The sequence below is a fragment of the Dasypus novemcinctus genome, chromosome 17, assembly GCF_030445035.2.
Source record: "Dasypus novemcinctus isolate mDasNov1 chromosome 17, mDasNov1.1.hap2, whole genome shotgun sequence".
Taxonomy (NCBI): Eukaryota; Metazoa; Chordata; class Mammalia; order Cingulata; family Dasypodidae; genus Dasypus; species Dasypus novemcinctus.
The window spans coordinates 11,861,507-11,873,784 of record NC_080689.1 but is presented as its reverse complement, the minus strand read 5'-3'; the positions used below and the strand labels follow the sequence as shown (position 1 = coordinate 11,873,784).

Sequence of the window (12,278 nt, the reverse complement as noted above, 5' to 3'; positions counted from 1 at the left end):
TAAAAGGGAAACTAGATTAGAGCTTCAGCTGCTTTTTTCTTCTTTAGCTAACGATTGACATGCGATGTACATGCGATCCCAGCTCAGGACAGAATGTGCCTACGGGGTCTGCCTGCTTTAATAGGTGCAGTTCACGTACCCCATCATTGTCTCATACACAGATTAGAAAGAGGCCGACGTAGCTTCACCTGACGGTTGTCGACAACACTTTTGGAAAAGCCTGTTTTCATATGCACTGCCAAGTTTTTTCTCCCCCACTTTGATTATATTCTCTCAGATTTCAGGTTAGTGGAATAATGAGGTTTCCATGACTTTAGCAAATTTGGTTCAAGGATTTTCCCTATTTCTGCTTTTGGTTTTTCAAGACTAAACTGAGACAATTAACTTACCAAAGCTTCCTTCTTATAATCCCCATTTTAGAAATGGAGAATCTTTTACTTCACAGTGAAAGAGCACAACATCTGCATCTGTAGTTCCTGTACAAAATTAACTATTTCCAGAATCCATGACAGCCTTGAAACAGTGTTCAGGATTTCTGAGATTTAAGTGCTCATAAGTGTTGACATTTGGCATGGCTGTGTTTGATATTTTTGTGGTCAGGCCATGTCCTCATTCACATAATAAAGGCATGCTATGTTTTTTTCTAAAAAGTCACTTTGTCAAAATGACACTTTCAAAGAGCTTCAGGTGAAAAGAGCGTGATCTATACCATTTTGACCTTAAAAGTTGCCAGCTTATTGGACAAAAGATGCCTGGCCCATCTGCTCTCCTTTATGCCAAGGAGGATAACTGCAATATGAGTCAGTTGTTTTCCAATTTCACATTAATTCTCCCCTAGCTTCAGTGTTAAGAAATGTTATGGGTGCTATTGAATGGCAGCTTTTAATGTCTTTTTGTGAATATGCACAGGCGTATGCCTTAAGAGAACATATTGTGATGTAATAATTTCTGCCATAGTGATGAAGTGACTTTTTGCCAGTTTCTATAATAGAGAAATCATCAAAGGTCAGCTGTTGTTTACATTTGTCCTTGAGCTGTGAGAATAGAACACTAAACATATTCATATAAAATGCCCATTTATTGTAAACAAAGGAGCAAAAAATAGTTTTACTAAATACCCCTCCAGAAAAAAACTTTTTTAATTAAAAGGAAAGCGAAAATGATCTCATTTTAGCTTTTGAAATTTTGCCTTGACCCATAATAATCTGCTCCTCTCTGGTAATGATGGATGGAGGAGGGAGGCATTTTAAGATGAATTTCATTCGGATCACCAGGACAGAACTTGAAAAGTCTTTATAGAAATAGGCGGATTAAAATAGACTTAGAGAAAGTACTTATATGTAGCAGTGAGGTGTCATTTTTACGAAGTAACTTTTTCTTAACAGAGCCACGCTTTAAAGCTTCTGAAAATAAGAACCAAACCTTGGTAAGCGAAAATTTGCTTACTTACGTTCACCCTCATGGCGCAGTCACAATCCATTTGAAACATCCAGATTATCTCCGACCATTTCATATGAGGTGTTTGGAGGGTGGACGTGTGTGAAGTGAAGGTTGGGGGACTGGGAACAATCTTCTAGTTTATTTCAACAGTCAGTACTGTTTGGCTTTATTTTATGATTTTCCAGTATGGAGATTACATACTGAAGTTCTTTCATCTCGGTGGATCTTATTTTTTAAAAATATCATCTGCTTCTGTATGGGCCAATAACCTGGGTTCATAAAATTTGTCTAAACTCCATCCTTCTTGTGCATATGCCTATATGAATTTATTTTTCTTTTTTAATTGTTAAAATATCCTGCAGATATACAGCAGTTGAGCACTAGCCCCCATCTCTCAGCTTCAGTCCTGTTCCACTGCACCCCACCCACTAAAAGCAAATCCCAGATAGCATATCATTTCATCCATAAATAACGAGCCTCGTAAGCACCATCTTGGTCTGTAGCATTTTGTTTTGACATTCTGCCTGCAGTTTGGCTTTTCCTCTCGGCTTTATTCTGGGAGGATCGATTCACCTTTGGTGCTTGGCGCGCGCGTTTCGAGCAGGCTGCGCGTGAACGGTCATCCCTTCTTTTCCAGTGACCTCGTGAATGGACTTGTGGCTCTGATGAACAGCAACGTCAGCAGCCCTGTCAACTTGGTGAGTACCCAGTCCCCTCTCCACCCTGCAGGGCAGGTGAGACTTTGATTCTTCTGTGAAGTCAGGAAAGGCATCGGGTGTTTCTTTACTCGCCATTAGCACTCTTACCGCACTTGTGTTTGTTGCTTGCTGAGTACTGGAGAGGAGAAAAGAAAACGAATACAAAGAAATAAAATCTCGGCAAGATATTGATGATGAGGGGCATCTCCTTCCTCCACCTGAAGGGCACAGGTCTAAAAACTTGTAAAAGCCCCTTTGGAGGGAGTAGATGGGCATTTTTTTAGTGCATTCCTTTCCCCACCATTTAACATACAAGTTATCTTTATAAGACTTGATTAAATGAGTTTTTAAAAGGTGGAAGTTTATAAGAGAGAACACTTCTCAGTTAACTGATCACATCTGTAAGTCAGCTGAATAAATTAATTTCTTCATTGCTACTTTGCTTTCATTGCCCCCTGCAGTCATAGAATCTCCATGTTGGAAGGGTTTCGGGGTTTTTTGGTTTCAGGGTTTGTTTTTGTCTGTTTGTTTTAAGTTCCGGGGCCGGGGATTGTATGTGGGGAGCCAGCTCTCAACCCCTGAATCACATTGGCTTCCCTGAGTTGGCTTTCTCATTTGGGAACCAAACCCAGGACGTCCCATGTGGAGGCAGGCACTCACCTCCTTGAGCCACATCCACTCCCCAGAAGTGTTGTTTTGACCAGTCTCTTGTCCATTCTTAAACACTTTTAGTGCTGGTAAACCTGTCTTGCCTCGAAGCAGTTCATTCTGTCTTGGTCAATTCTAACAGGCAGAAAGTTCTCCCTATATTGAACTAAAATGTTAAAAATGTCACTCCCTGCACACTCATCCATTGCCTTATTACTCCATCTGGGGAACTGTTGTGAGCTAGGCCAATATCTCTGCAGGGTGATGCTTTCCAGGAGTTTGACGGGTGCACTCTTATCCCCCAACTCCTCTCCCCTGGCTCCAGCAGCCGTGTCGTTTGGTCACTGTCTTCTGAGTTGTTTCATCCCATCTCTTTTACATTGAGACGTTCAGTGTGGACTTCCCAGCATTCAGGATGTTCTCCTTGATGACAGCCTACACTAAAGCCCCTTAGTTCTCCAGGGAGCCCCCTAAACACTGCCTTACCTCGAGCTAATTGGTGACCAAGCCTTGAAGTCAGTTTCAGGGGGCTCCTCCCAAACCCTCTCCTGCTTCCTGCTGGGTTTTAGGGTTCCCAGGTTCCCAGCTGTAGCCATGCCTAATTTTTCCTGCAAACCACTTTGGTCAAAAACCTTTATTTGTACTTTTCCTTGTAACTAGTAATTTTGAGAGCATGTGATATCATTCAGTTTTTCATCAAATTAGGAAGAAATCCTTACCAAGTAGGATGGGGATCCTGGAGCGGTCACTGCCCGACGGGAATGTTGACCGATTCATGACTACGTGGTTGGCATCATACATTTCAAAACAGAACCAAACCTATTGTTTTGAGTTTTTGCCTGTCTGATACTTTTTAAAGGTCCAAGCCATCCTTACCTGTGAAATTTTCCTACACGTTCTTTAAAATGTGCCTTTTTTTTCAGTGATCTCTCTGAGCAGCCATACTAATTACTTTAGATACCACGTTCCTTCTGTCCTCATTTTAGTTTTTTTTTTAAAGATTTATTTTTTATTTATTTCTCTCCCTTCCCCCCCCCCCCAGTTGTCTGCTATCTGTGTCCATTCGCTGTGTGTTCTTCTGTGACTGTGTCTATCCTTATCAGTGGTACCAGGAATCTGTGTTTCTTTTTTTTTTTTTTTTAATCTCTCCCCCCACCCCCCAGTTGTCTGCTCTCTCTGTCCATTCGCTGCGTGTTCTTCTGTGACCTCTTCTATCCTTATCGGTGGCACTGGGACTCTCTTTTTTGTTGCGTCATCTTGTTGTGTCAGCTCTCTGTGTGTGCAGCGCCATCCTCGGACAGGCTGCACTTTCTTTTGCGCTGGGCAGCTCTCTTTATGGGACACACTCCTTGCGCGTGGAGCTCCCCTATGTGAGGGACACCCCTGTGTGACACGGCACTCCTTGCACACATCAGCACTGCACATGGGCCAGCTCCACACGGGTCAAGGAGGCCCGGGGTTTGAACTACGGACCTCCCATGTGGTAGGCAGACGCCCTATCGATTGGGCCAAGTCCGCTTCCCTGTCCTCATTTTGAAAGGCCTTAACACGGGGACATTTGGGAGCTCCCATCTCTTTTAGAAATCTGCCTTCCCTAAAGCCTGAAGCTGTGTCTAGTAGGAGCTCCAATAATGATGGGCCACTTTTTCCCATTGCCCTCCCTTCCACTTTCCTAGTCAGTTCTTCCTTTGAACTCATGTGGCCCGGAGCCTCAGCCCCCTTCTGCTTCTTTTACCTTCTAGCTTCAGACCAAACTAGGAAATTGAGAATGAAGGGTACTTAGGAGGTGTGATTGCCAGCCTTCATGGTGGCCTCTTATGATGAGGGGTGGATAGATAAGACAGACAGGATTGGGAAGGGGAGAAAGGTGGTGGTGGTTATAGTATTTAATGGAAGGAAGAAAAGAAAACAGTATTTTTCTTTAAAGCCATCCCCTTCCCCCGCCCACACCCATCTCCCCAGAAAAAGTAAGCTCACTTTATAAAATGTATGGCTTGTGTCCCCCTGGCTTCCCCAGAACACTCATTTGCTGGTGCATTCCATTTCTGTTCTGGCTTTCACATGCAAGTTTTGCAAGTCCTTAGGAGCTATATTGTTTTAGGAGAGCTAACTTCACAAACCCAAACTTCTATGCAAAGTGATACTGAAGTTATGGTAACTCCCGAGATGGAGGTTGTTTGTCCTAATAAGGCAACCTGAGAACTGAATGTCCTCATTCGATACTATTAACCTATCAGAAGGGTGGTCTTGTAAAATGGCAATTAGTCTAGAGAACAAAGGTAAAAATAGGCGCAGTTTACCGCTTTCCAGGTTGACTCAGCATCATCTTTATAAATTCAGAGCCCCAATGAAACTTGACGCTCAGATGAAATTGCTTAAGGAGGCAGGAGGATCTGTGACTTTATGGTGTCAGAGTCAGCCTCAAACAGCTTTGAAGACAGAAGCGTGGTTGGGGTGGTGGTGGTTGTGGTCATTTTAATTAACCAGAAACCATTTCTTCCTTAGGGGAACCCAGAAGAGCACACAATTCTAGAATTTGCCCAGTTAATTAAAAACCTTGTTGGTAAGTAGGATAAATCATTCTGTGAGTGAAATCCAGCCTGCACTCACCCTATCAGTTGATAACACCTCAACTAGAAAATGTCTAATTACTACAAGCTAATTGAATTAGATAAAAGCAGAACTTTTTTATCAGGAACATTTCATTGTTTTCTGATTCTTTAATTAAGAAATGGAAAGATAAAGGTGATTTGGGGGGGAGGGGTTGGTTTTGTCCTGATTATGACTGCAGGTCTGTGTGGAGTGCGGAGAATCTATTGGTTTGTAGCATCTGAGACGTGACCGCTAGATCATCCTGCACGGGGGTAAAATTATGTGGTTTTTGTGGTTCCAAATACTGGCTTGTTTGCTTGGTGTGCAAATGCCAAGCGACGGAGAGGGCCACCAGCCTGTGTGTTTCTGATTGAATGTACCGGCAAGTTTGAAATGGTCTTAGCTGTTCTGGCCAGCCTGGCTGTGAAATGTTGGAGGTGCAGTCAGTTCTGTCGAGTGTGTGCTCGTCATCTGTAAGAGCTTCGTGTATTTTTTTTTTCTTTTTAAATATATTTTTTATTTTTTTTAAAAGATACTTAGATTATACAAAATGTTTCCCCCCAGAATACAAGGGATTCCCATATGCCCTACTCCCCACACCTCCCACCATTCCCCACACTACCAACTTCTTTCATTAGTGTGGTCCATTCATTGCAGTTGATGAGCACATTTGGAGCATTGCCACTAGGCATGGATTATAGTTTACACTGTAGTTCACACTCTCGCCCACTCAATTCTGTAGGTTATGGCAGGATATATAATGGCGTCTATCTGCTGTTGCAGTGACATTCAGGGCAATACCAAGCCCTGAAAATGCTCCCATAGTACACCTCATTTTCCCTCCCTGCCTTCAGTTCATGTATCTTTGACCCAGTCCTTGGGTTGCAGACATAGAGGGGGTGAGACCTCTGTCATGGCATCAGGTCTGCTTGAGCTCTGGGCAGTCTGGCTCTTGGACAAAGTCTGCTTTCTGGGTTTGATCTAGAAATTTGAGCCGGGACACAACAGAGTTGAGCTGTGGATGGGCAGGCCAAGGATGAGTGCAATGCAGGATACACTGGAGGGACTCTCTGAACCCTACATCTTGCTGGATTGATTCTCCAGGGTAGTGCAAAACCAGGTTGTCCTCCTGGGACTGGGCTGTTGCTTACCAGCGTTGTTCTGATAAACTGTGGAAATCCAGAATCATCTTCCCCGTGACAGTAGAGGCAGTGGTGTCCTTTAGACAATACCTGCAGCAGCTCTTGGCGAGCACCCCCCTTTCGGGGCCATTTCGGGGCCATTTCACCTTTCACATTCTGAATCTGTCTCTCCCAACCAAAGTGAAGCAGGGACGTGGTCATCTAACATTTTACATGGCATCCAGGCAGATCTAAAACCTTGCTGCCCGCAGCATCACCATCGCCTGAGCGATGTTACAGATGTGGACTCTCAAGCCCCAGCCTGGGCCTATGACCAGAGTCTGAATTTTGTCAAGAATCCTTGGTCGATCCATGTGCCCTTGAAAGTCTGAGAAGCTCTAAGGGGGATGCAGGGAAACCACCACGTTACTGTTTATTTCTGTGTAACAACCCACCCCAAGCTGCAGGGGCTTGAAACAACAACTGTTTTATTTGTCCAGGATTCTGTGAGCTGGGCCGACTTCAGCAGGGGCTTTCTTCTGCCGGGCTAGACAAGCAGGCGTCTCTCTCTGTCCCCATGAGGTCTTCCCAGCAGGATAGCTAGACACCTTGCTTTCGTGTCAGCCCTGGCTCGCAAGAGTACGAAAGCAGAAGGTGGCCAGGTCTTAAGGCCTGGGCCCAGAGCTGGCAAGTGACGTTTCTGCGAGTTCTGTCTTTTAAAGCTGGGATTTTGGGGGGAGGGACTGCACTGGGGGCTGGGGATGCAGCAGACGACCGCACGCCCCGTGTACTTCAGAGTGGTTTACTGGGCATTTCTTCCTTCGTCCCTGCTCTTAGCAGGTCCACGCTGTAAGGCGGTGCTGAGGGGCAGGCCTCTCACCTGCCGGAAGGTAAGCTCGGGGCCTGTAGAGGCAGAGCAATGTGCGCCCCTCCCCGCTCGTGTGGAGCCAGAAGGAATCCCTTCATGCCCCCTGGATTTCTGAGCAAAACAGTCTCGTCTGTGGCTCTCAGTGGCTTCAGGAACACCAGACTATGCACTCTGTACCCATAGTCCACTCCACCCGGGAGGAATATGGGAAAATGTCATGTGTCTCCTGCTTTGTGGCTGTCTCTCACTTTTTAATTTTTCTTGAAAACAACTCAGGTAGTGGAAGTGAAATTCAGTTTCTCTCCGAAGCCCAGGATGACCCACAGAAAAGAAAACCTGACATCAAAAAAGCAAAGCTGATGCTGGGGTGGGAGCCTGTGGTAAGTGTGAACGCCCCTTTGGGAAATCGTCTCCCCAGCTCCAGATTGTGTGCCCTTAGAGTCACTGGCCATTGTCAGAGCGGCCCCTCCGTGGGGTGAGGAGGGCCGGTCTTCCCGGGCCTTCTCCATGCCCTTAAATGACTTCTCGTGTATCACTGGCCTCTTGTTCTCTGTTACCGGGGATGTGGCTTTGGCCTAAAATGGGTGCTATTTTAAGTAAATCACACGTGCCTGGCTTGATCCTGAACACATTGTGAAGGACGACCGCAGCATGCATTCAGGGCCTGAGCTTTCTGGGTGACCTCCCTGTCTGCAGACATCCCCAAGTTTCTGGCCATGCCACGTTAGGTGGAGTTAACATGGGAACTGGGGCCTGGAAGTTCCCGAGCCTTCCTAGGACCCATCCGTCCTCGTGCTTTGCAGCAGAATGCGCCCCCAGGTGCACCGCCGGGTTGAACGCGTGGGTGACCTTAGGGCGAGGAGAAGAGCGAACCATCCTCTCATGCCGTCCTGTGGTTTTAGAATGAAGTCAGATCCAGTGCCGGCACCTGCGAGACCTTGAGGAGATGCTGCCTCCCCCCGCCCACCTGCTGGTCTCTCCCTCCCTAGCTGAGCCTGCCCTCCTAGCCCCCTCGGTGCTCCTTCCACCCTCCACGGGGCGTTCTTTTCCTTCAGGTCTCCATTCATGGGCCATCTGCTTGGAGAGGCCCAAACGGGCGACCACATCTAAAGTAGACTCACCCCCTTTTTCCCATGATCACGACTCCACAGTTTTTCGCTCGTCTGCTTATCCCCCAGGGGCCCCCCTAGAACTCCCTGAGGGCAGAGGCCTGCTGGTGTTTGTGCACAGCCCATCGCCCCACCCCGTGACCGCGCCTGGCACAGCGCAGGTGCTCAGTTAGTGGAGACCCGTCCTGGACGGCCCTGTGTCGTCGCCTCCCAGCGCTGCTGTATCACAGTGCTCCACACTGGGGCGATTTGTCCTCTCACAGAAGTTCACAGTCAAGGTGTCCATAGGGCCGTGCTTCCTCCTCTAGGGGAGAAGCCCCCCTCGCTTCTGGGAGTCGCCAGCAGTCCCGGGCGTTCCTTGACTTGTAGATGGTCTCTGCCTCCGTCGTGCCGTGGCCGTCTCCCCTGTGTGCCTGTGTCTAAACTCCCCCTTCTTAGGAGGAGCCTGTTTTAGTCAGGGTTCTCTAGGGAAACAGAACTGACAGGAGAGAGCTGTAAAAATCATGAGATTTGTATAAGAATTCGCTCACGCGACTATAGGGACAGGCAAGTCCAAATCCCGGGGGGCAGGCTTCCAGCTGGCAACTGCGGTGAAGGTTTTCGATGAACTCCCCGGGAGGAGCTGGCTGGCTGACGCAGGGATGGGAATTCTCCCTTCCGACCGCTGAAGCCATCTCATCTCCTTTTAAGGCCTTCACCTACTTGAATGAGACTTCCCTCGTTGTTGACGGCAGTCTCCTCAGTTGATTGTAGACAATCAGCCGTAGATGCAATCTACTTACTGATGATTTAGGGCCACAAACTGTCCCCACCATAGAATCAGGCCAGTGCTTGTTTGATCCGACAACACGACACCATCACTTGGCGCAGTGGACGCATGAACTGAGCCATCGCAGATACCAGTCATTGGACCCAGGGCCCACCCTACTCTAGTATAATCTCATTTAACTTGACGGAATCTACAGTGATCCTATCTCGAAGTGAGGTCACATTCACGGGCTGCTGGGTGGGTTTCGGGTGACACTATTCAACCCAGTCCACGTAGGAGGCGGCTGCCTGGCTCTCGGTGGCACAGTCAGAGAGGCGGGGAAGCAGCCAAGTGCTCGTTCATCTTTTAAAACTGTACATGGAAGTGGAAGCTAAGTAGAGTCCTGGAATGTTGGTGCTTAAGAATTCAGGTCCAATCCTGATTTTATACAGCAGTCTACAAGTTTAAAAAGTGATTTGCCTAAGGCCACAGAAATTTGCTGAAAGGAATAAAAATATGACTATGTCCAGATGTAAGCAAAATGTCATATTTAAAATCCCAGCTGTACCAATTACATAAGCAGGCATAGATAAGAAGGTTTTTTTGTTTTTGTTTTTGGAAGGAGTTTGCCATTGGTTCTTTTGTAGGTAAAATCTACAATTTAAAATATTTTGAAAAATGTGTCATGCAGATTTCTTACATATTAACTATTGCTTTTACATTATGTGGGGTATGCGTATCATCCCAATTTTAATTTGTCTGGCGCTTAGATATACAATAGTCTAATGTTCTCAGGATATGGGACATCTACCAACTTTGCCTTTCTACTAGTAGTTACCATTCATAAAAATTTTTTGAGGATTTGGTCCAAGGAAGCTTTTAGTCATATCATCCCACTACTTCCTCATGTGTATCTTTTAACAGCTTTGTTGAGGTATAGTTGACACACAACAAGCTGCCCGTGTTTCATGTGATGGGTTTCAGCACATTTTTGCACCTGTGAAACTATGGGCACGATCAAGACAAGGAATATTCTCCTTGCCCCCGGCAGTCCCTCTCTCTGTGCTCTGCCCGCCTCTTTCTAATCAGCAGTGGTTTCCACTCGATTTTGCTGACGTGCAGCTCCAAAGTACGATGATTTTACCTGCTATCATTGTCGTGGGCCCCCTCTCAGGCTTTCCTATGTCAGCGGGGTGAGCGCGGGCTGTCCCCTGAAAGGCCAAAAAGGGTTAGCGTCACAGGAGAGGCTGCGGCGGGTGAGTCGAGTGTGGAACTTGCGTTCTTCTGAGAGGATGGAGCCCGTGTTTGTTATTTTTAAAAAGTGATATTTATGATTCAAGCTGGAGTAGACACCTCGCTGGCCAGAGACCGTTCAGGGTCTCTTGAGGTTAGAACTTACTTTACCTCAGCTAAGTGCATCATGCGGTCCACTGCCCACTGTGGTTTAAAGTCAGCTTCTGGAGGACCTCTTGGCTCCTCGGAGGTCGGCAGCGATGCCCGGGGACCAGCGTGTGGTGTCCTGAGTATTCCTAGCAGAGGCCGGGCCAACAGTAAGCGTCTCCTTCCTCAGCAAAGCCCCAACGGACAACACTTACTCTTTTCAGGAGGACCTTCTGTTAACACTACTTGTCTCTCATTCTCACTTTCTCTTTTCCCAGGTCCCACTGGAAGAAGGTTTAAATAAAGCCATCCACTACTTCCGTAAAGAACTCGAGTACCAGGCAAATAATCAATACATTCCCAAACCCAAACCTGCAAGAATAAAAAAAGGACGAACACGCCATAACTGAAAACCTCACTTCTTGGGACAGGAGCCTCCCTGTTTTACACTTGATGGGATGTATTTTGGGTTGTTTTGGTTTTGTTTTTGTTTTTCCTTTTTATTTTTTTAAAGAAAGACTTATAAACAGGTGTCATGAAGAACAAACTGGAATTTCCTTCTGAAGCTTGCTTTAAAGAAATGGATGTGCCTAAAAACTCCCCTCAAGAAACTGCAGATTTTGCCTTGCACTTTTTAAATCTGTCTTTTTATGTAAAATATGGTAGATGCATCTTTGCGTATTTTCAAGTTTTTTATCTTGCTGTGAGAGCATATGTTGTGACTGTCGTTGACAGTTTTATTTACTGGTTTCTTTGTGAAGCTGAAAAAAGAACATTAAATGGGATGAAAAATGCCAATTTTATTTATAAAAGTAGGTACTTATAAATGAGATGTTATACTATGCATAAAGAAAAAAAAAAAAACTAGCAGTATTGTCAGCTGGGTGGCACACCGACATTTATCCTTAAGGTGGATAAAAGAATTGTTTGAGAGCTTTATGCTTCTTTTTCACTCAGAATTTTTCCAAGGTCTAGGTTTTAGTTCCACACTTGACTTTGAAATATTTCTGTTGGTTGTCATGATTAAGGATATTTGAAATCACTACTTTGTTGTGCTGCATATTCTGGCGGAAACAAAAACAAAAAAGGTGAACGTATTCTTGGTTAGCAGTGGTTGAATATGCTATTTTAATAAAATATTGAAACTTGCTAGTCATGGACTTTCAGTTTTAAAAGTTGGCTTTCTATTTTGATGCATTGTTGGTTCTAAGAAAAAGTCGTGGAGAATTTAATTTTTAAAGAATTTAAAAGAAAATTCTGAAATCATCCAGGTTTGTATAATATGTAATTCGACATGTGGTTCTTTAAAACTCATATATGCTTCGTGGACGAAATGTATGCATGTGGGATAGTTTCAGGCCTTAAGTTATTCAGGGTTATAGCATACTGTGTCCTTCATGGGAACACAGACCAAATGGAGAAAAAGAAGTGCTGTTTGTCTGATTTAGAATGATTATGAACCAGGTTTATTAAGCGAAAATGTTTGTTTGATAGCTTTTGTTTTAATTGACAATTCTTTCCAGGCTTAGTGTTAGGATTTTGTTTTTTTCTTTTCTCCTAAGTAGAAACAGTAAGTTAAAGCATCAAATTTTCCAAATCAATTGGTCCTGCATCATAGAGACAAAAATCTGCACAGGCACTAAAGCGATCAGGCATTGAAGAGGTAAGCAGGGC

The 12,278-nt window shown here is 45.3% G+C and overlaps 1 protein-coding gene across 4 annotated transcripts in view; it reads left to right on the top strand.

Moving 5' to 3' along the window:
* Positions 1-11,764, top strand: part of UXS1 (UDP-glucuronate decarboxylase 1) — a 96,892-nt gene extending 85,128 nt beyond the window's left edge. For all 4 annotated transcript variants that reach the window (XM_004461135.4, XM_004461134.3, XM_058278289.1 and 1 more), the window contains exons 12-15: positions 2,078-2,138; positions 5,292-5,349; positions 7,644-7,747; positions 10,883-11,764. In XM_004461135.4, the coding sequence (XP_004461192.1) occupies positions 2,078-2,138; positions 5,292-5,349; positions 7,644-7,747; positions 10,883-11,014 (355 nt within the window). In that variant the 3' untranslated portion in view covers positions 11,015-11,764. The remainder of the gene's footprint in view (positions 1-2,077; positions 2,139-5,291; positions 5,350-7,643; positions 7,748-10,882) is intronic.
* Positions 11,765-12,278: the final 514 nt, after the last annotated feature.